At 38.6% G+C, this 25,196-nt stretch overlaps 1 protein-coding gene across 2 annotated transcripts in view; it reads right to left on the bottom strand.

Annotated features, from left to right (window-relative positions):
* Positions 1-25,196, bottom strand: part of LSAMP (limbic system associated membrane protein) — a 634,880-nt gene that overhangs the window by 296,833 nt on the left and 312,851 nt on the right. For both annotated transcript variants that reach the window (XM_070788402.1, XM_019984807.2), the window contains exon 2: positions 21,975-22,207. In XM_070788402.1, coding sequence (XP_070644503.1) covers positions 21,975-22,207 — 233 coding nt within the window. The remainder of the gene's footprint in view (positions 1-21,974; positions 22,208-25,196) is intronic.

Genomic DNA, 25,196 nt, shown 5'->3' on the forward strand with positions numbered 1-25,196 from the left:
ACTGCCTTCCAAAGCACCCTATTTCAAATTATCTTTTCCATCACTGAAGATTCCGCACCTCGTTTTTACCAAATTAACATCTTTTGACTTTAAGAAACTTTCAATCTCATAGTGAGTAAAGAGTAAGATTCTCATCAATTACCTTTAAAATTCTTTATATGACATCCTCAACCTAATAGAGCTCCTCCTAATCACCTACCACTTTCTCTGCTTCTAAGATCATTTCCACTTATTTATGGTCTATTTTATGAAACTCCTGTTTCTTTAAAATTTTTTCCTCCAAAGCCCTCCCTCCCATTTTATATCTGATCTTCCAAACAACTGTGGAAGTTCCACCTGTTCCAGAAAGCCTATCATACTACTTTTTAAAAAGAGAAGTCTTAGCTGAGTTCATGTCTCCATTAGTAGAGCAATTCTCCTCTTCTTAAGTCCTCCCCAACTTAGGGGAAAGCATTAGTAACTCCCTTTAATATACAAATCGCACAACTCTCTCTTTAGGCTTCAATTTGACTAAATATATTCCTTTAATATCTTCCTTTTTATCTGTATATGATGTCTTAATATCTGAGCTTAAAGCCTCCTAGAGAGTATATAATGTGTCGGCCTCAAATGGTAGCCCATGCAGAGAGATACTTCAAAAATATTACAAAAGTTGCTGAAGAGGGAGATGACCAAAAATGCAGCATTACTGGCTAACCTGAAAAATGCAAAACTCTAAAATTCTAATTTTACCCAAACCAATTCTACCATCCTATGCCCAGAAGCACTCAAGCAGGAAGGCTGCACAGCTTACACACACTGCTGTGAGATGCAGAACTCATACAGCAGCCGAGGTACATAAATATGCAAATCATAGATGTATACAGACACAGCCTTTCAATAGAGAACACCAGCTGTTATAGGCAGCAGAATCACTTCAAGGACTTGGCATTGGTAAACCGGCAAATACCCCCTGGTGGTTGCTGCCCCATCAATCATGGGCCATTTGGCCAGGCTGCATTCTTGAACAGGTTTTCTCCCCCTTTTTAACTGAGTTTAACTCAAATAACTTTTTTTAAGGTGATGAAATAAGCTGCTATAAAGTTTAATCTTAGTTGAATATAGGAAGTTTACTGTTCTCTGGACACATTCTTTCCTGTATTTTGCCATGAAAAAGAAATCTATACCCCCTTACCCATCCCCCACCAAAGAAAACAAAATTAAAACATCAAGTTAATGTTTTTGTTTCTCATTATTTAAGAACTATTAGGAAAGATTCTGCTGGAATTTGGGTAATGAGCAATGTTCAGGGTTTAGCAGTTTGTTCAGTTTTTTTTTTTTTTTTTTTCCAGAGACTATTGAAGACTATCATTCCAGAAAACTCTAGACCTTGAAGTTATCACAGTGGTTATGAAATGAAAGTGGACTAGGGAGGAGGATGAAAATATATAATGCATATTGACAAACCTGTGGTACCCCCAAAGTCCATGGAAACTCTAGTTTAATGTGGAAATGAATAAGAAATTTATTTCTCAACAAACAACAAGAATGGTTTACAACCATAGAGGCATTCTGAGAGAAGTAAATATGCCATCAATTTTAAATAGCAGTATTATCCAGCAGAGAGCAGATCAATGAAAGTTGCACAGGTTTTCAGATGCTTCAGGATATTAAAGAACAATCCCATTTCCCCCTTCATAAACCACTCCATCCAGAAGCATAATTTAAAAAGTGCCATAAATCATTATCTGCTTGGCAACCAATCAGCATTCAAGAAGCTTCTATCTACCCCTCTTCTTCTGCCTTGGAACTATCTGAAATGTTCTCATTTTTGTTAACTTGTAAACCTGGTACAGTTCTTCTGACTGCATACTTGATAGAAAATAATGTTTTCTTTCAGATTTAGTATCTTTTCATCATAGCAAAAGAAGAAGAAGTTATATTTTTATAAATTACTGGAAGAGTTATATTTATATAAGTTACTAGAAAAGAAACATATTTTTCTTTGGAAAACTTAAAGTACTCAATAATTATTAGTTGCATGATGTTCATTACATGCTTGTAAAGAAGTTTTATTCCTTTAAAGAGATTTATTGCATTTTGAAAGATATAGGGAACAGGGTATAGATAATAACACAGATTTGCTCCTTCTTTTCAAAGGGAAGGTGATGAAGAATCACAATGAATAAAGACTAGGATTTTCATCAACTCTCAACGTCGTTGACATGATTTCATCATCCAATTTGAAGGGGGATGTTACTCCCTTGTGAACCTGGATATTACTGTTAGAAAGTAAGACCATCATTAATCCATTATCCCATACTTTTGAACCTTCTATTTTCTGAAGTTCTGTGTGGTTTCAAAGAGAAACAAAGCACAGCTGTGCATGCTGGGAGTATATACCTGTAAAGGAGATAAGATGTATATTCAAATAGCCATGTTATAAAGTGAAATGTGATATGTGTTCAAAGAGAAACAAAGTGCTTCCAGTGTTAGAAAGGAGAGAGCTTGCTGGTAGATGGTAAGATCAAATGAGCCATGATCTGTAGAAACCACCCTACATAGAGTGTGCAGGGTGATTTTTAACCCCTCATCCAGGACCTGTTATTCCCTAGCTTAAAATTGTCGATTGATTTCTAACACACCTGAAATATCTGCATTTCTTCCTGCAAAAGCCAAGCCCGACCACAGCTGCAAGGCTCCATGCAACTCTGATGCCTCTTATTTCCCATCCCTCTTTTCCCACCAAAGTCTGGCTCAATGGCTACATACCCTAATTCTGCATGGAATCCCCTTCTCACATTTCATGACAGACTAATTCTACTTGCAAAACTTCAGAGAAAAGTTTGATTATCCAGGGATAGAGTATGCACAGAGGGAGAAATTTTCTTGGAATAATATGTTAGGAAAAATCATTCCTAGGTAGACTGTTCTGTGTTGATGTTAGAAGTTGAAAGTTTTGAGACAAAGAATGCCAATATCAGAACTCTAGTTCACAAATATCTAGAAGGGATAGGTAGGACAATTTAGAATACAGAAAAGTGGGAACAAGAAATACAACTTTTCTTGAAAAAATATAGGAAAGAGGTAATGAGGGTCTAAATTAGAAAAGGTAAGAAAGCATGACACACACAGGGTGCAACTGATTGAATGAAAGAGACAGATGGGGATGGGTCAGTAATAAATAACCCTGCTTTCAGGGAGATCAATTATGCCATCATCAGATATAAGGAAATCAGAAGAAAGAGAAGGGATGCTTTGGAGGGAAAGATTAATTTTGATTTGACACAATAAATATGAAGATAGAAATGTTCACGAAGTATTTTACAGCAGGATTTCCCATCCTCTCCATCCCACTTAAAGGGCAAGGCTGGCAATGGAGACTTAGAATCAAATTATACAGATATTACATCAAAGATGAGGTCATCAAAGGATAGAACCTAGAACGGAAGAAGAAGCAAGGATAGGTCTCATGAAGAATACAGTAAAATGAAATCATACACCTAAAGGATTTCAAGCTGACATAGTCTGAGAGACAGAAGGAACCCTAGAACAGGGCATTTCAGGAAATAAGGAGAAAAGAAAGTGCAAGAAAAAAGAGTCCTTAGCTGTGTGCCTGAATAGAAGTCAAAGAGAATGATAGAAGAGGACTGGTTCTTGAAAAAGGAGGAACAGTGGGAGGTCATAAATACAAAATAAGACTAACAAAAGTTGTTTTAAGCCATTGAGCTGAAAAGCAGCAAGGGATGTATGGAGAGATTTCCAAAAAGCATGAGAAATCAGCTGAAGTTAGGATGACTTTGGAAGGTACTTACTGAAATCTTATGAGGTCCCATTTTCTAGATACCTTTAGATGAGAGTGAGAAAAGGAATATGCAAGTTACTGGAGAGGTAAAGATCATAAGATCTTATGATTAGATAATAACAAGATCAAACAGATAAGATCAAATAGACTTGAACTCAGGGTGCCAGTAAGGAAGCCACCAAAATGTCAGACTGTGGGCTCCAGCCTGGGTAAACAGGCCTCAGTATCAGTCAGTTCAGTCACTCAGTCGTGTCTGACTCTTTGTAACCCCATGGACTGCAGCATGCCAGACCTCCCTGTCCATCACCAACTTCCAGAGCTCACTCAAACTCATGTCCATTGAGTCAGTGACACCACCCAACCATTTCATCCTCTGTCGTCCCCTTCTCCTACTGCCTTCAATCTTTCCCAGCATCAGGGTCTTTTCCAATGAGTCAGCTCTTCGCATCTAGTGGCCAAAGTACTGGAGCTTCAGCTTCAGGATCAGTTATTCTGATGAAAATCCAGGACTGATTTCCTCAAGAATTGACTGGTTTGACCTCCTTGCATGCAAGGGACTGTCAAGAGTTTTCTCCAACAGCACAGTTCAAAAGCATCAATTCTTCGGTGCTCAGCTTTCTTTATAGTCCAACTCTGACATCCATACATGACTACTGGAAAAACCAGAGCTTTGACTAGATGGACTTTTGTTAGCAAAGTAATGTCTCTGCTTTTTTACATGCTGTCTATTTTGGTCATAATTTTTTTTCCAAGGAGCAAGTGTCTTTTAATTTCATGGCTGCAGTCACCATCTGCAATGATTTTGGAGCCTCCCCCCAAAAATCTCTCACTGTTTCCATTATTTCCCCATCTATTCATGATGCTGTAATTACTCACCTAGAGGCAGACATCCTGGAATGTGAAGTCAAGTCGGCCTTAGAAAGCATCACTACTAACAAAGCTACTGGAGGTGAAGGAATTCCAGTTGAGCTATTTCCAATCCTAAAAGATGATGCTGTGAAAGTGCTGCACTCAGTATGCTACCAAATTGGGAAAACTCAGCAGTGGCCACAGGACTGGAAAAGGTCAGTTTTCATTCCAATCCCAAAGAAAGGTAATGCCAAAGAATGCTCAAACTACTGCACAATTGCACTCTTCTCACATGCTAGCAAAGTAATCCTCAAAATTCTCCAAGCCAGGCTTCCGCAATTCGTGAACCGTGAACTTCCAGATGTTCAAGCTGGTTTTAGAAAAGGCAGAGGAACCAGAGATCAAATTGCCAACATCTGCTGGATCATCGAAAAAGCAAGAGAGTTCCAGAAAAACATCTATTTCTGCTTTATTGACTATGACAAAGCCTTTGACTGTGTAGATCAAAGTAAACTATGAAAAATTCTGAAAGAGATGGGAATACCACACCACTTGACATGCCTCTTGAGAAATCTGTATGCAGGTCAGGAAGCAACAGTTAGAACTGGACATGGAACAACAGACTGATTCCAAATGGGAAAAGAGGTACGTCAAGGCTGTATATTGTCACCCTGCTTATTTAACTTATATGCAGAGTACATCATGAGAAACGCTGGGCTGGAGGAAGCACAATCTGGGATCAAGATTGCTAGGAGAAATATCAATAACCTCAGATATGCAGATGACAGCACCCTTATGGCAGAAAGCGAAGAAGAACTAAAGAGCCTCTTGATGAAAGTGAAAGAGGAGAGTGAAAAAGTTGGCTTAAAGCTCAACATTCAGAAAACTAAGATCATGGCATCCAGTCCCATCACTTCATGGCAAATAGATGGGGAAACAGTGGCTGACTTTATTTTTTGGGGCTCCAAAATCACTGCAGATGGTGATTGCAGCCATGAAATTAAAAGACGCTTAATCCTTGGAAGGAAAGTTATGACCAACCTAGGTAGCATATTCAAAAGCAGAGACATTACTTTGTCAACAAATGTTTCTCATCAAGGCTGTGGTTTTTCCAGTAGTCATGTATACATGTGAGAGTTGGACTATGAAGAAAGCTGTGTGTAGAAGTATTGATGCTTTTGAACTGAGGTGTTGGAAAAGACTCTTGAGAGTCCCTTAGACTGCAAGGAGATCCAAGCAGTACATCCTAAAGGAAATCAGTCCTGGGTGTTCAATGGAAGGGCTGATGTTGAAGCTGAAACTCCAATATTTTCGCCACCTTATGTCAAGAGCTGACTCATTTGAAAAGACACTTACGTTGGGAAAGATTGAGGGTGGGAGGAGAAGGGGACGACAGAGATTGAGACGGTTAGATGGCATCACTGACTCAGTGGACATGATTCTGAGTAAACTCCAGGAGTGGGTGATGGACAGGGAGGCCTGGCATGCTGCGGTTCATGGGGTCGCAAAGAGTTGTACATGACTGTGCGACTGAACTGAACTCAACTGATTTGCCATGAAGTGATGGGACTGGATGCCATGATCTTACTTTTCTGAATGTTGGGTTTTAAGCCAATTTTTTCACTCTCCTCTTTCACTTTTATCAAGAGATTCTTTAGTTCTTTGCTTGAAGCAAGCACACAGTTGAAGCAGCTTACAGGAAATCCAGATAGTTGGAGTTTTGTTTGATTATGGGGTTGTTTTTTTTTATTTGTTTGTTTTGAAATCAGGATGGGATTTATAAATTTTATAATGGAAATTGTTTATGCTACAATTTTACTTGATCTGAGGAGACTGACAAAGTCCTTCTCACATAAAATGTTTTGTTTCTCTTTTCCAAGAGTTTGTAATAAAATTCAACATTCAAAAAACTAAGACTATGGCATCCAGTCCCATCACTTCATGGCAGATAGATGGAAAAACAATGGAAACAGTGACAGATTATTTTCTTGGGTTCCAAAATTTCTACAGATGGTGACTCCAGCCAAGAAAATAAAAGACTCTTGCTCCTTGAAAGAAAAGCTATGACAAAACCTAGCCAGTGTATTAAAAAGCACAGACATCACTTTGCAAACAAAGATCCATATAGTCAAAGCTGTGGTTTTTCCAGGAGTCATGTATGAATGTGAGAATTGGACCATAAAGAACACTGAGCACTGAAGAACTGATGCTTTCAAACTGTGGTGCTGGAGAAGACTCTTCAGAAGCCCTTGGACAGCAAAGAGATCAAATCAGTCAATCCTAAAGGAAATTAACCCGAATATTCACTGGAAGGACTGAAGCTGAAACTGAAGCGCCGATATTTTGGCCACCTGATGCAAAGAGCTGACTCATTGGAAAAGACCTTGATGCTGGCAAAGACTGAGGGCAGGAGAAGGAGGCGACAGAGAATGAGATGATTGGATGGCATCACCGACTCAGTGGACATGAGTTTGAGCAAACTCAGGGAGATAGTGCAGGACAGGGAAGCCTGGCATGCTGCAGTCCATGGGATTGCAAAGAGTCGACTGAGTGACTGAACAACAACAACACAGCATTATCTTTATAATATCTTTTTTAAAAAGAATATATGTCTTTGAAAGTATAAGAAATTAAGGCCTTATCATTTTAGAATAAACAATTTTATGACTGCTTCCACCATATAGAAAAGATAGAACACTTAGGTGAGAGAATAAAGGAGAACTGAAGGAGAAATGATAAATAAAAGGGAAAATAAAATGGGGGTGGAAGTTGACAAAGAAATTCTGCTCTCTGAAAAATTTTATGAAAGCCTGTCCTTTCAATAATCATGACTTTATTATTTTGATGATTCATAAACAATTTTATAGATATAATACATGTACATATAATAAAACTGGAAACTAAGCAATACAACTTTACCCTTAAAATCAATATTTGAAAAATTAATATAAAACTATTTTGGTATATTTCATTTTATTTACTTTCCCAGTGAATGTACAAATGCATATGGTGTAAGCTGTATATTTATTCTAGTTTATAAAATTAAGGTTATGGATTATACTGTTTTGTAATCTGCCACTTCAATTAACCATACATTGCAAATATGTTTATTACATAATAAAATGTCTTATAAATCATGTTTTATAAAGCACGGTAGTTAATGGTTGCTTAGATTCCTAAGTCAGAGTTCTTAATTGGAATAAAGAGAAAGCATCTCTAGTTCTCCTGTGCCTGCCATTGCAACCAGGAAGCATGTAAAACCAGAATTAAGACCAAAAAGTTTAATGAGGCAAGAATGACTGCTGTTGAATCTGAACATGAGATGACATAGCTCTCACCACTGACAGCATGGTTCTAGATGCAGGTCTTAACAGAACATCAGACATACAGCCACTACTAGATAAACTCCGGAGAAGGCAATGGCACCCCACTCCAGTACTCTTGCCTGGAAAATCCCATGGATGGAGGAGCCTGGTAGGCTGCAGTCCATGGGGTCACACAGAATCAGACACGACTGAGCGACTTCACTTTCTCTTTTCACTTGCATGCATTGGAGAAGGAAATGGCAACCCACTCCAGTGTTCTTGCCTGGAGAATCCCAGGGACGGGGAAGCCTGGTAGGCTGCCGTCTATGGGGTCACACAGAGTCGGACACGACTGAAGTGACTTAGCATAGCATAGCATAGATAAACTCACTTATGAATGTCACCAACTGCCTGAATAGATTCTCTTTGGTCCTGAGTTTCTTGTATCAGTAATTTGTACTAACAATTCTGAGCCTGAGGCAAATGCAGTGGAGTTTCAAGGCTGAATATTAGGTTTAAGCCCTAGTTTTGAGGGTATCTCAATTTCATTTCAGCTTTCACTCTGGGTAGTAACGTCTATGCTATGCTAAGTCACTTCAGTCGTGTTCAACTCTGTGTGACCCCATAGACGGCAGCCTACCTGGCTCCCCTGTCCCTGGGATTCTCCAGGCAAGAACACTGGAGTGGGTTGCCATTTCCTTCTCCAATGCATGAAAGTGAAAAGTGAAAGTGAAGTCGCTCAGTCGTGTCCGACTCTTAGCGACCCCATGGACTGCAGCCCACCAGGCTCCTCTGTCCATGGGATTTTCCAGGCAAGAGTACTGGAGTGGGGTGTCAGTGCCTTCTCCGGTAGTAACGTCTACATTCCAACAATACTGAAAGAGAAATTCCTAAACACAGGGAAGAGGTTTGAATGTCAGGCATTCTAATGTGCATTATAATAGCATTTCTTTCTATGAAATGACTCAAGTTTACTTCCTCATTCCATATTCTGATATATTTCAGGTGCTTTCCAGAATTCATTGAAAAATAATTCTCTGATGAACACTTTGTACAAAAATCTGTACTTCCATTTCAGAGGATTTTCTTTTTACACATTTTCAGAAGTGGAGTTATTAGGTCAAATGATACAAACATAGTTGAAAATCATGATGGATAGAGCCCTACATTACTACATTACTCTAGGCCTACACTACTCTGGTGAAGTTTCTACTCATTTACACTCTCAGCAGGGAGCTATAAAAGTGTCAGTTTTCCTACTGACTTGCCAATTCTGGCTAGCCATATTCTATCTACATTAACCCTTTCCCAGTATTATGGGTGCAAAAATAATAATTTATTGTTGTTTTACTTTATATATTCTTGATTATAATGGCAGTTTAACAGTTTTCCAGATGTTCTCTATTTTCAATGATCCTTTTGTAAATTGGCAATTTATGTCCTTAAACAAATCTTAGTCATATTTTCTGTACTGATTTTATTCCTATTTATTGAAATTCTTAAACTGATGACATTAAGATTTTATCTGTTACCTATTTTGTTTTAAAATCACTTTATTCCTCATCTTAATTTTAGATATTTATATATTTATAGTGAAATTTATTCTTTTTTTCCTTTATGCTTTTTTTTTTCACTTGTTTTTATGCTGCTGCTGCTACTGCTAAGTCACTTCAGTCGTGTCTGGCTCTATGCGAACCCACCGACGGCAGCCCACCAGGCTCCCTCATCCCTGGGATTCTAAGAAGGCTTTCTTAACCCTGTTTGATGGTATCATCGACTAAATGGATATGAATTTGAGCAAAGTCCAGGAGATAGTGAAGGACAGGGAAGCCTGGCGTGCTGCAGTCCATGAGGTCCCTAAGAGTAGGACACAGCTTAGTGACTGAACAACAGCACAACAACTCTGTTTACATACATATTTATTGATGGTCCTTTTTGGTTTTTCTTTTATTTGAAAGACATCTCTATGTTCCTCTATGCAAAGTTTCCACTAATTTACACTCTCAACAGGGAGATATAAAACTGTCAGTTTTCCTTTTCCCTTTATTTTCTACTTTTAAATCTTTAAGGGATCTGGTATTAATTTTCATGAGTGGTTGTTCAGTAAGTACAAGTATTTACTTTTTCTTTAATTATTCAAAATCATCTGTTGAATAAGCATACTTTTTCCCATGATTTTAAATAAAGCTAGATCTAGTGTATGGTATCAGAGAAGGCAATGGCACCCCACTCCAGTACTCTTGCCTGGAAAATCCCATGGACGGAGGAGCCTGGTGGGCTGCAGTCCATGGGGTCGCTGAGCGACTTCACTTTCACTTTTCACTTTTCATGCATTGGAGAAGGAAATGGCAACCCACTCCAGTGTTCTTGCCTGGAGAATCCCAGGGACGGGGGAGCCTGGTGGGCTGCCGTCTCTGGGGTCACACAGAGTCGGACACGACTGAAGCAACTTAGCAGCAGCAGCAGCAGTGTATGGTATATGTTGTAATGTTTATGCATTTCATTTATATCCAGCCACTTGGTCATTTATGAATAGCTTTACAAAAGATGTTAATACATAGAAGTAGAGCAGAATTCCTGTCCCAATAAAACAATTTATAAAAGTGTATTGACTATGTCCATTTATTCTTTATAATTAATTTGACAAATTAAGTATAATTTCAATCAAAAACTCCCCTGAGTAATTTTTAGGTGTATAAAATTTATATTTATCTTGGGGAAAATTGTCATTTCTCATTATTTGTGTTGCCATTCACAAATAAATTATTTTTGTATGGCTGTCCCCTTTACTTTTTACCTGAAACTAATGTGACATTGTTAATCAGCTACCCCCAACACAACATAAAAGGTTTAAAAGAATGAAATAAAAGAACAAGGTATCTCCTTTCCAATTAAGTAGCAATACCAATGAAACAGACAAAGACAAAAGAACTTCTTTCCTGCCAAGTAAAATGATATCAATTTTTGCTTTTAGGTTCTCCACACTGTTTATTTAATTTATTCTTAAATGCTTTTTATATTATTAAGGCTTTGTGAGCAGGCATTTTATAGTATATTTTGTAAACACTTATTATAACCAAATATAAAAATTAGTAATTTTACATGTTTCTTCAGATAATTGGACAACTTATCAAACTGCTATTAGGAATAATATTTTTAGTACTATTAGTACTATATAGAACTAATACTAGTACTAATATTTTTGGTCATTAGTTTATAAGGGTTTTCTAAAATTAGTAATCACTTTAGCTAGATTATAGTTAAGTTTCTTTCTTTTATTCCCCACAACTAAATCTTTTAATTTTTTTTGTCCAATTGCATTAACTAAAACTTCCAGAATAATTTAATAAAATGATCATTGGTATCCCCATCTTATTCCTGAATTAATTATTATTGAGGCGACCTATCTTTCTCATGTTAAAAAAGAGACCCTATTTAGTTCATATGTGTGAGTATTTAACAAAATAATATAAGTTATTTGAATTATATCATAGGTATTTGTGTTGGTTATTGGGATTATCTTATAAAGTTTCTCCTCTGACTTTTTGATGTAATATATCTTATTCATAACTTTTTATAATTATGTATGCTTAAAATCTTGTTTGATTATTCAATATTCAACACCGTATAATTTTGATTACATTTTTTATTTATTAAAATTTAATTTTAATTGTGATTTTGTAATTTTTAATTTATTCACTAATATTTAATCCTGATACCCACCTTAACAACTTAGCAAATGAGCACAAGGACAATATTAAATCCTGATACCCACCTTAAATATTATTGTGTCTGTTTTTAGTTTTCTTTTAAAATAATTTCAAATTTGCAGAAAAATTACAGGATCAATACAAAGACCTCCCATATACTCTTCACACAGCAACTCTATTCAAGTTTTGTCAATTGTCACAACACAGTCTTTTCTAGCAAAATGATCAATGTAAGATAGTATATTATATCCAGTATCATATTATGCCAGGCTGGATGAATCACAAGCTGGAATCAAGACTGCCAGGAGAAATATCAACAACCTCAGATATGCAGATGATACCACTCCAATGGCAGAAAGTGAAGAGGAGCTAAAGAGCCTCTTGATGAGGGCAAAAGAAGAGAGTGAAAAAACTGGCTTAAAACTCAACATTCAAAAACTGAAGATTGTTACATCCAATCCCATCACTTCATGGCAAATAGATGGGGAACCAATGGAAACGGTGACATTTTCTTTTCTTGGGCTCCAAAATCACTGCAGACAGTGACTGCAGCAATGAAATTAAAAGACACGTGATTCTTGGAAGAAAAGCTATGACAAACGTAGACAGCATATTAAAAAGCAGAGAAATCATTTTGCTCACAAAGGTCCATATAGTTAAAGCTATGGTTTTTCCAGTAGTCATATATGGATGTGAGAGTTGGACCATAAAGAAGGCTGAGCGCCAAAGAATTGATGCTTTCAAATTGTTGTGCTGGTGAAGACTCTCTTGAGAGTCTCTTGCTTGAACTACAAGGAGGTTACATCAGTCAGTCCTAAAGGAAACCCTGAATGTTCATTGGAAGGACCGATGATGAAGCTGAAGTTCCAATACTTTGGCCACCTGATTCGAAAAGCCAACTCACTGGAAAAGACCCTGATGCTGGGAAAGATTGATGGCAGGAGGAGAAGTGGGTAACAGAGGATGAGACTGTTGGATGGCATCACAGACTCAATGGACATGAGTTTGAGCAATGTCTGGTAGATGGTGAAGGACAGGGGAGCCTGGCATGCTGCAGTTCATGGGGTCACAAGGAGTCGGACACAACTGAGGGGCTGAACATATTATGATAAACTGAGTATTTCTTCTGTCTCTTTAGACTTTCACGACCTTGACATATGAAGATTACAGGCCAGTCTTTCTATAGAGTGTCCCCAACCCCCTTAGAAACATTCCTTGGATAGAACTGGGCACAGGCTGGGGCTGCTCTCCCACTACATTCAAACTTACCTAATAGTTTTTCTCACTAAAAAGAAGGAAAAAGGTCTTATCGTTTTTAGCGTCCTTTGTCACTGAGGCAGACCTAGGCTTTGACAAACTTTAAAGAAAACTCAATCATCTCATTGTTGCCTATTTATAGCAAACTTAAGTGATGAAAATACACATATATTGAAAAAGATATGTGTCATCTTTCTTGACTTTTCAGTTCAGTTCAGTCGCTCAGTCGTGTCCGACTCTTTGCGACCTGATGAATCACAGCACGCCAGGCCTCCCTGTCTATTTTAGGTATATGATTTTTTTTTAAATGTCTTTAAATTTTGGAGTGGGGATTTATTCTACATTAAGATATCTGTGTGGTTACTAGCACAGAGATGTGCTAGTTTTTACACAGAATTTTACCTATTAAGATAAGGAAAACTACTATTTCAAGTATTTTCAAATAGTACTGTATGCCACAATAAATTGTCATCTGTGGCATTTATGTTTTCTATACACTACCAAAAAGAACCCTCTCCCCACAAAAGCAAAAAACCCCGTGTACTAGTAACCACACAGATATTATGTAAATGCAAATAAAAATAACTGTGGCATAGACTGGATATAGCTAAACTAGCAGATGCAGATCTAATGTAGAATAAATCCCCACTCCAAAATTCCTCCTAATCACCATCAAACCTTGACCCAAAGTTATTAAAATTGTTATTGGTATAATGATTCAAGAATATATACTGCATCTTCAAATAGAGCTGAAAATTTACTGGTCTTTGTCGTCAAGTAGCTCTCTTCCCTTCGTGGAGTCTGGGTTTTTACACTGAACCAAGGGAACGGCTACCCATTCCAATATTCTGGCCTAGAGAATTCCATGGACTGTATAGTCCATGGGGTAGCAAAGAGTCAGACATGACTGAGCAACTTTCACGTCACTTCACTTCAGCTCTGGGTACTAAATAACTTTTTCTCTCTTCTTTTACTTCTCTCAGCTTTAAGAAAGACAAAATATAGGTTGGAGCAGAAAGTATGTGGGTGTAAATAGTGGCTTTATTTTAATAACTAAAATGCATGCATGCTAAGTCGCTTCAGCTGTGTCTGACTCTTTGTGACTCTGTGGACTGTAACTCACCAGGCTCCTCTGCCCATGGGATTCTCCAGGCAAGGATACTGGAGTGGGTTGTCATGCTCTCCTCCAGGAAATCTTCCCAACTCAGGGATCAAACTCACTTCTCATTTATCTCCTGCATTGGCAGGCAGTTTCTTTATCACTAGTGCCACCTGGGAAGCCCAAAAATATCTAAAAGATGGACTGCAAATACGTATACAGAGCTTGGAGATCATAATTAATTATGAGCGGGTGGGCCTGATTAAGACAAGACTTGAAGTTCTTCCTGCAGAGGAACTATCAAATTAAAACTGCATGAGGTAGTATTCCCAAATATTTTAGCCCCAAAATTTCACTTCTTCCCATTACACTGGCTCTCTGATTGCTGATGTGATTAGTGATGTCCTTAAAGTCTGATCCTGACCTAATAACAGCCAATCAAGAGGCTATTGTCTGAAAAATTAAGCTGAAGAGTAGGAAAATTAGTAGACTTCAGCACATAAAATCCAAATGAAATTCTAGTTAATCAGTAAGATTCAATAATCAACAGAATTATCCCTCAGATCAAATATAACTAAAGATGGTCTCAAATTCTTTATTTCATTAGAACATTTAAAAGATGTATTGAGCTCCAGGCTAAGTTGAATTGGAATGCAGTGGCAAACAGTTTGTGTAATATTTTGTAGGTGATGGTAAACTAAAAAATAATCAGTGCAACATGATACTGATTAAGGAAGGGAAAGAGGGACAAAAGGGAAGGGAGAACAAAGGAACTAATGAAAGAAGGAAAGAAGAGAGCAATTAAAAGAGGTCAAAGGATGGCTGCTTTGAGTTCTGGGATAGATATTAGTCAGAATTAGGAATGTTTGAAGGAATGATGCTAAAGCTGAAACTCCAGTACTTTGGCCACCTCATGTGAAGAGTTGACTCATTGGAAAAGACTCTGATGCTGGGAGGGATTGGGGGCAGGAGGAGAAGGGGACGACAGAGGATGAGATGGCTGGATGACATCACTGACTCGATGGATGTGAGTCTGAGTGAACTCTGGGAGTTGGTGATGGACAGGGAGGCCTGGGGTGCTGCGATTTATGGGGTCGCAAGGAGTCAGACACGACTGAGCGACAGATCTGATCTGATCTGATAGGATTGCAAAATGCATCCAAGAATTTAAATCTTAGGAACAATAAGTTCTAGACCAGTATTCATGAAAACACTGTTTCCCAACATTTGAATTTTCAAGTATTAAATTAAGAGAGCATCTACAGACATGCAATTGCAAGCCAATATGATATGCTTGGATTAATGAGATACAGGAAATATGAAAATTTTAGTGTGAGGATAAAGCACACAGGGTCTCACAAGAGTTAACTTTCATACTTTTTCCATAGTTATATTGGTTTAATTCAGGTAATTACGCAAGGAGATCAAGCCAGTCAGTCCTATAGGAAATCAACCCTGAATATTGGATTGATGCTGAAGCTGAAATTCCAATATTTTTGCCACCTGATACAAAGAACTGACTCACTGGAAAAGACCCTGATGCTGGGAAAGATTGAGGGCAGGAAGAGAAGAGGGCAAGAGGATGAGATGGTTGGATAGCATCACTGACTCAATAAGCATGAGTATCTTACTTTTACATTTTAAAAATATTGTTGGGAGGAGAGTTTGCAGGAGAATAGATATATGCATATGTATGGTTGAGTCCCTTTGCTGTTAACCTGAAATTATGACAACATTGTTAATCGGCTTAATGAAATAAAATGAATATTTTTAAAAATGTTAATGAGAATAGCATAAAAAGAAAGCAAAAGATGCAACATGGAAATGATGATTCCAGTATGGGTAACAGACTCAAGAACAATGTAATAAATACATTGAAAACATGATAAATATTATAAGGTACAATGAATGAGACATTTAATAAGTAAGATCTACGTTTAAAAAATAACATCATGACAGGGTGTCCTTTGTATTCACATACACATGGAGATTCCTAATGTTACAGCTAAAAACCTACCTTGTTTTTGGAGCCTCCTTTCCCAGGGCTCAAGAAGATGAGATTAATCTCTGTATTCAATGAGTCCACAGATTTATTTTTACTTTTAATTTTTCTATGACAAGGCCCTAGTACCTGCTTTGCAGAGTTTTAGATATAATTTGATGCCATGTCACACAGGAAAATGAACAGGCAGGCAGCAACAAACCCCTCTCACTGATTGCTTAGATTGCCACGACAGTGGTTCTTGGTTTTCCCACATGTATCCGAAGCACCTGCAGAGCGTAACACACTTGTAAATTTTGGCCACAATCCCAAGCCTTCCAATTCAGTTGTTCTGGGAGTGGTTCTCAGCAATCTGTATTTTGTAAAGTATAATAAACCAAATTCTTGACTTTTTTGCAGCTTATGCAAGGATCAGATAAAGAGAAATATTGCCTCAACACAAGTGTCTCCATCTCTGGCATAAGCAGAAAAAAATAGGAAATCATAGGAAGGAAGGTAACATTAGGAGAGAAATGGACATTATTAATTGGAAGGATGCCAAATAAATTTATTTATATTATTTAAGTGAAAGGTATTGTTTTCTCAATCTTTGAGTTTAGAATCTGTAAAGGAGGTGGTGTAAGAACCAAACTATCTGGCTTTAGAAGTGGGTCCCATCTTTTATTACGTATCTCAAATGAATGTTTGTATTTGAATAGCCTGACTTCTACAGATGCAAAATTTAATTTCACTAATCGCAAGTGATCCCAAAGGTCATTATTGATTTGTGAATTTGCTGATGCAAAACTTTCACCTGTGTTCCTCATGAGGAAGATGTGTGGAGATGTCATTTAGCTAAAGATTGAGTTTAGCGAACCATGAAGCATATTTATTTCAACACAGGTTATTTTCTGTGTAATGACTCTCATGAACTGATTTTTAAAAAACTTACTTTCTCTCTGAAAAATAATCACCAAAATAGGAGAGAAAATGTTGGAGATACTGAAAAGTCATTCACATTGTGGAAATATATATTAATTAAAGGAATATATATATTTCCAGGAGAAATGGAGGGATACAGGAGAAATGTGAGGGGGACAAACACTTAAACATTTATAAAGTTGAGATTTTTGAGGTCTAGAGAAGTTTGCATATCTCGACCAGTTTTGTTTTGTTTTGTTTTGTTTTAGTTTTGATACATGAAATGGACAGTTTAGGGAGAGATTTTCTTTCCATAGGACTAGACTAGGTAAGAAGCCTTAGAGGACCTAAGATGTTATCATGAAAGTCAAGTTATTTTCCAAGCTACTATTCCTATCTCATGTCCAAGAATAGTTTAAATATTAGGGGATGTAGCATTATTTGAAATTGAATGAAATGATGCAGGATTATTTCCCTAGATGTTCTTAATGTACATACTACTTTTAAAGTAGTGGCTCTTAAAGTGTGGCCCCAGCACCAGCAGCATCACTATCACCTGGGAATGTGAGAAGTGTAACTAGGGTATGAGGATGTGTGAGAGTGCAAATTATCAGGCCTGATCTCCAGAACGACTTAATCAGAAATTGTGGAGTGGGGTGTACCACCAATCAAAAATAGAGCTTACCAAACTCTCTATGTGTTGTCGATACACGCTGCGTGTTGTCCTCAGACATCCTTATTAAAAGTAGCTAAAAACTTAAAGGTGATGCTGGTCTAAGAAGCCCTTTAGAAGCCCAAAGAAGTAAAGTTCAAGACTAGATGCTAAGGGAAAGGACAACTGAAGAAAATACATTGAAGGAACCCAAATAACAGCTGAAAGAGCCTACTCAAGGGTCTCATGAAACAAGTGGAGGGTGTTGTTGGACTCTGGGAAGCACCCAGGACAAAGAGAGCCTCATGAGAGTTACTCCAGCAGCAGCAGCCTGCTTGTTGTCACAGTGGTTATCATCATCATTAGTATCATTATCACCATCACCACCACCACCACCACCACCATCATCACCTTATTTGGTGAGAACACATGATCTCCAGAAAACAAGCTAGGGGCTTACCTAGGTCACGTGATCTTTAAATTAAACCAAGCTTTAGAGTGACTAAAGATGGTGACTGCAGCTATGAAATTAAAAGATGCTGGCTCCTTGGAAGAAAAGCTATGACAAACCTAGACAGCACATTCAAAAGCAGAGACATCACTTTGCCAACAAAGGTCCATCCAGTCAAAGCTATCACGCATGGATGTGATAATTGGACTATAAAGAAAACTGAGCACTGAAGAACTGAAGCTTTTGAACTGTGGTGTTGGAGATGACTCTTGAGAGTCCTTTGGACAGCAAGGAGATCAAAACAATCAATCCTAAAGGAAATCAGTCCTGAATATTCATTGGAAGGACTGATGCTGAAGCTGAAGCTCCAATACTTTGGCCACCTGCTGTGAAGAGCCGACTCACTGGAAAAGACCCTGATGCTGGAAAAGATTGGACACAGGAGGAGAAGGGGCCAAAGAGGATGAGATGGTTGGATGGCATCACTGACTCAATGGACATGAGTTTGAGCAAGCTCCAGGAGTTGGTGATGGACAGGGAAGCCTGGCGTGCTGAAGTCCATGGGATCGCAAAGATTCGGACACGATTGAGTGACTGAACTGAACTGAGGCCTTAGAAGAATCAAGTGAAAGTGAAAGTCACTCAGTCGTGTCTGACTCTTTGCAACTCCACGCTCTATACAGTCCATGGAATTCTCCAGGCCAGAATACTGGAGTGGGTAGTCTTTCCCTTCTTCAGGGGATCTTTCCAATCCAGGGATTGAACCTAGGTCTCCCCCATTGCAGGTGGATTCTTTACCAGCTGAGCCACAAGGGAAGCCCAAGAATACTGGAATGGATGGCCTATCTCTTCTCCAGTGGATCTTGCTGACCCAGGAATCAAACCAGGGTCTCCACCATTGCAGGTGGATTCTTTACCAACTGAGCTATCAGGGAAGCCCCAAATAGGTTACCCCAAAATTGATTTAAAGCAAGAAAGAAAACTGAGATATGACGCCCCACTTTCTTAACTACTATTCTTCAGTGATATCTCACAGCATTTTTAAGCTAAAGGTGACTTCCCCACTGGGTAAAGAAAAAGAATACAGTATTTATTTAATAACGAGTTATGTGGGATTTGCAGAAAGCATGTATGGTGAGTAAGGAAGAACTTGAAAAATTCAAAAGACCCTTATATTTTGAAGGAACGTGCTGTGGGATTGGAGGAAAGAAGGATGGCAGACATGCCTATAGGCAGAATCTTTGATGTGGTGAAAACATGTACAATGGAGGCAAGGAGAAGGAGGCAGTGTGAATAAACAGCAGTAAAGGGGTGGACCCACTGACATAATCACAAAGTTGAACGTTCTAAGGGGAATTGAATCAGCCATCTGGTGCTAGATATCAAATGCCAGCATCCATATAACTGTCCAAAACATCTCCCTTCATAACTCAGGTTCAAGGAGGAAGCAACCTTTCATCATCGCCCTTACAAGAACAGGCTTTGTTGCTCATTTTTTCTTTTAAAGCAGTATGGTTAAAAAGAAAATACTATAATATCTTGAATCAAACAGATATGGGTTTGAAACCCAGTCCTAAGCCAAGAGGCAGCCTTGGGCAGTCTTATCATTTCTGAACTTCAAACTTTTTTCATATTTATAATAAAGTTATTAATAGCTACTTCATAATAACATTATTAGAAGCAAACAAGATAATGAATAAACAGTACCTCAACTGTATAGTTCTTTTCCATCTCTTAGTATTAAGTTAAACTCAATAACTTAATAGGGAAGTATAAGCAGCATGATCTGACCTAGTTCTAGCTCTAATTCTCTCAAGATTGTTGTGTTAGTAGCTAAAATGTACGTAGATGAATGAGGAAAAAGGAGGAAGGGCTTTGGGCACTTGGCACTAAGAACTCAAATAGGAATTTGCTGCTGCTGCTGCTGCTGCTGCTAAGTCACTTCAGTTGTATCCGACTCTGCGTGACCCCAAAGACAACAGCCCACGAGTCTCCCCCATCCCTGGGATTCTCCAGGCAAGAACACTGGAGTGGATTGCCATTTCCTTCTCCAATGCATGAAAGTGAAAAGTGAGAGTGAAGTCGCTCAGTCGTGTCCGACTCTTAGCGACCCCATGGACTGCAGCCTACCAGGCTCCTCCATCCATGAGATTTTCCAGGCAAGAGTACTGGAGTGGTTTGCCATTGCCTTCTCTGAAATAGGAATTTGGTAGTTCTTAAAAAGTCACAGCAAAAAAATTCCCATTCCAGTCGAATGTGCTTCAATTTGATTCCTTGTCTGCTTGGTTCCAAACTACTCCCTGAACTCTCTGTGTGACCTTGAGCAAGTAAGCTAAACCTAATTAACTTCTGTTTCCTCATCTAGAAACCAAGGGATGTAATCCTCATATTGCCCAATTTTTTTCCTTGTAGGACAATATACATTCTCTAGCTGTGGTCTCTAGTGAGTTTCCAATAACATTAAAGACTGTGAAGGTATTAAAATTGTGTAGGAATTTCACAATATAATGTGTTGCTGGTCATTAGATAAAATCTGTTCTAAGGGACCTTAAGTAAACTAATTATCCCCCCTCTCTTTGCCATTAAATGAGGTAGAAATTTTCCTTTTGTTTTGAAGTGTGTGTGCGCTTGTGGGCAGGCCTGTGTTGAAGAAGTTGCTAAGTTAACCTTTTACATATTTACACATCTATAGTTATGTTTACACACTTAAATGGACTGCCTGACATCCAAACCCTGGTGTCTCTTACTCAGGAACTCAAGCGCTGTCCTCTAAACTACAAGGAAAAGACTTTGTGCTGTGCTGTGACAGGCACTTCGCAAATCAGCAGACATGCCTTCTACAAGCAATAAAATGAAGCTGTCAGCCATTGCAAATGGACCAAGATAGAGGTCACATGACTAAACCACCCCTGCACAGGTACTCTCTGATGTATTTTACTCTGGTTTCAATCTATTAATCAGAGGAGTTGGGAGAGCAATAATTTAAATGCTGCAATAATCAATTCCATAACACATTAATAGAAGCTACAGTCAAACTTCACATACAACTGACTGCACTGGAATCTTGACAGGAGTCCTAGGGCCATGCCTAATTTGCATTAAATTTACATAACATTGTAAATCAAGAATACATGAACACAGCCCTAATATTTGTTAGTACTTAGATCCTTCCTCTTAGATGGATTGAAACTGCTAGTGGTTTGACTCTGCTTGCAATAAAACTGTACAGATGATCAGCTTTGTTCTCATTCTGCAATTATGGGGAAAGGGCCCCAAGAGAGCTATAGTTTCGGGGCTTGCGTATGCCATTTAAGGTTTTGATCCTGTAAAACCATGACTCAGATGTGCCCTTGGAAACCCCAATCTGGAAGCAGATTATCCCCAATGATTTTGCAGATCTTCGTCACGGCACTTGCTCACAAATAACTTGCCATGAAATAGAGATACAAACTACAAAGAAAGCCAGCCAGCTGAGAGGATGCCAAGGCTTCTGGAAATTTTTATTTTTTCCAAATAACATTTACTATCAGAAAAAGAGATAATTAGTGATATTCTTTAAACTGAGGACAGATAGAAATCACACCTTCAGCAAAAGTATCCAGTATCCAACAGTGTGGAAAAGTGGACCTCACATGGTTCCAAGCATTCTGTGTGTTCTTGTGTCTCTGTGGACAGCTGTGGTCTTTGCTGTGTGTTATGACACTCAGGGTTAAAAGAAAACATTCTCACCAAGTTATTGACTCACAGTGGCAAGACTCCTTTTTCTTTATCCTCCTCAGTTCTATTATTTAAAGTCTATACCCATTTAAAGTTTTTCTATGTAAAAAGAAAATAGATACTAAAGTGCCATAATGAATTTGGAATTTGCCACAACGAATCCTTTATTCCAGAAAGGATTACTCGAGTATTTTGTATGTCATGATTATTTTCTGCCGCCCGCCTCTCCTTTACCATCTTCTCCTTACCTTGCACGATCAAGTAAACTTGGGAGGTCTTCGGCTCATGTTGTGTCTGCACCGAGCAAGTGTAGGAACCCTCATCGTAGACATCCACCTTCTGGATTCGCAGGCTGTACTCCAGAGAATGGCGTTTCTCCAGCTCAACCCGAGGGTCCAGAGACCACTTGTCATGCCCAGCAAAAATGATGCCAGAACGGTTCAACCAGGCCACCTTTGAGTTCTTATCTTCTACAACGCACCTGGCAAAGTAGAACAATGACATTAGAGCCTTAGTTATACTCGGATCTGCATTCATTCTTCACACAATTTGTCTCAACAAGGCCAATCAAAAGAAATGACTGTGTGCAGGATGAATCATGGCCATGCCATTTCTTAAGAGTCCCAAATAGTGTCATAATTTCTCCTTTAAGATCTAATCCCCATCCACTGGATGGATGTCAGTATATCACACTCAATGGGGCAATAAACAATCAGGGAGAGTAATGCAGGCAAAGTTAAATGGATATCAACTTCCCATTGGATTATATTCTTCTTGTCTAGGAAAAGGTCATTCCATTTGTTTAAGTTACTTTGAGAATTAGGCAAATGATAATATGACACATTTACTCAGTTTTGAACTGCATGTATTCTTTCATTCAGTTCAGTTCAGTTCAATCACTCAGTCATGTCTGACTCTTTGTGACTCCATGGACTACAGCACACCAGGCCTCCCTGTCCATCAGCCACTCCTGGAGCTTACTCAAACTCATGTCCATCAAGTTGGTTTTGCCATCCAACCATCTCATCCTCTGTCAGCCCCTTCTCCTCCTGCCTTCAATCTTGCCCAGCATCAGGGTCTTTTCCAATGAGTCAGTTCTTCGCATCAGGTAGCCAAAGTATTGGAGTTTCAGTTTCAGCACCAGTCCTTCCAATGAATATTCAGGACTGATCTCCTTTAGGATGGACTGGTTAGATCTCCTTGCTGTCCAAGGGACTCTCAAGAGTCTTCTCCAACATCACAGTTCAAAAGCATCAATTCTTTGGCACTCAGCTTTCTTTATAGTCCAACTCTCACATACATGACTCTGTATGGGACTCTCTCTCTATACACGACTACTGGAATAACCATTGCTTTGACTAGATGGACCTTTGTTGGCTATACTAATTCTTTAGTATTTCTTAAAGGCTTATGTGAAGGTGGATTCAAATTATGCCCCACCATTGAATCAACAGGAATTAGACTGAATTTTAGAGTTTACTTCTGATCATTCCAAGTTTGGAATGCCCACCCCCAGGAATGAGAAGTGTGTGAGCAGGTCTAGGGGTAAGTAGATAGGTATTGTAAACAAAATCAAAGCTCGTATCATCTTGCCTAAGTCTGGTTCCACCTTTTGAAGGGCAGCAGGTTGTAGGCTGGGAAGACAGCTTGCTACCAGCATTTCTAGCACAATAGAATGAATTCAATCTTTTCTAGTAGATAAAAAACTAATTATTCCAAGGAATATGAAGGGCAAAACTATTGATTTGAATAACTACTTATTTTAGAAACCTAAAAGGGTTTAATGGAGAAAATCATACTCCAATTGCAGCAAGAATCTGGAAACGGAAAAGTCAAGCCAAAAATTTTCTATACCTTTGGCAAGATTTATGTCTGCCCCACAGGGAGGTGGTCTCAGACTCTGTTCACAGCTGCAGAGCCAGCTGCTCAGTACTCTGGGGCATGAGGGACGGACAGAAGAAGCCAGGATCCTGACAGCAGAACAATAAAATGCCATGTTCCCCTGTGTTTTCCAAACTGAGTTCAATCCAGATTTTCTGTCTGCTTCAAACAGCCATGTGTGGACAGGAAGCTGGTACACTATCCACAGGTATAACTACATAAAGAGACAGAGTCCAATTCACCTCTTCTAAAAGAAGGAGGAATGTGGAATCTTTTAAAAATAACTCACTTATGGTGCAAAAAGCATTCTCATCCTATTATTTTGGGGTAAATTTCAAATTTTACTAAAAATGAGATTTCATTTAATTACATGAGTGCATGATATAAAGGTTTTTCTTTTCCTCTTCGCTTATTTATTTTCAGAAACATAGGTAGATTAAGGGCTTCCCTGGTGGCTCAGTGGTAAAGAATCCACCTGCAATGCAGGAGCCACTGGAGATGTGGGTTCAATCCCTGGATCAGGAAGATTCCTTTGAGGAGAGCATGACAACCCATTTCAGTATTCTTGCCTGGTAAAATCCCATGGACAGAGGAGCCTGACAGACTACAGTCCATAGCGTTGCAACGAGTCAGAAATTAATGAAGCGACTGAGCACAGAACACATGTGGATTAAAGTACCATTTAGTAGCTCCAATATATGTTTCTCTGCCACGCAGATATTATTGAGATCAATTATGCTTGATAATTTAAGACTCTTCTAAAGGGGAGGGCAAGGCTAACTTCATGAATGCTACTTGCTTCTCTCCTGACTCAATTTTACTTTCCCTCTTCCATTCCTTGGTGGTACCATGTCTCTGTCCTTGGTGGCATTTGTAGCAATTCTCAACTTAGAATTAGTTATGAACCAATTAATAGATTATTTGCTATCTTCCTCTAGATCAGTAATAAAGTTGCTGATGTAGGTCTCCTGTGTTTTTCTTTTCTACTGAGAATAATGGAAATTTCTCTTTGCCAAAGCATTTTAATTTTCTATCACATTTATTATTGGGTTGCTTTCATCATCTACACAGCCCAACACAGTAGTAACCAGTATGTTATAGCATAGAGGTGTACCTTAAATGGTGTTTAGCCTGGAGGAAGACTAGAATATGTTTATCTTGAGAAAATACATATATAAAACTATAAATAAAGAAATGGTATGGACCCAAGCAGAAGATATTAAGAAGAGGTGACAAGAATACACTGATCTATACAAAAAAGATCTTAATGACCTGGATAACCATGATGGTGTAATCACTCAACTAGAGCCAGACATCTTGGAGTGCAAAGTCAAGTGGGCCTTAGGAAGCATCACTACAAACAAAGCTAGTGGAGGTTATGGAGTTCCAGCTGAGCTATTTCAAATTCTAAAAGATGATGCTGTGAAAGTGCTGCAATCACTATGCCAGCACATTTGGAAAACTCACCAGTGGCCACAGGACTGGGAAAGGTCAGTTTTCATTCCAATCTCAAAGAAGGTTAATGCCAAAGAATGTTCAAACTACCACACAATTGCACTCATTTCACATGCTAGCAAAGAAATGCTCAA

This window comes from Bos indicus, chromosome 1 (assembly GCF_029378745.1).
Source record: "Bos indicus isolate NIAB-ARS_2022 breed Sahiwal x Tharparkar chromosome 1, NIAB-ARS_B.indTharparkar_mat_pri_1.0, whole genome shotgun sequence".
NCBI lineage: Eukaryota > Metazoa > Chordata > Mammalia > Artiodactyla > Bovidae > Bos > Bos indicus.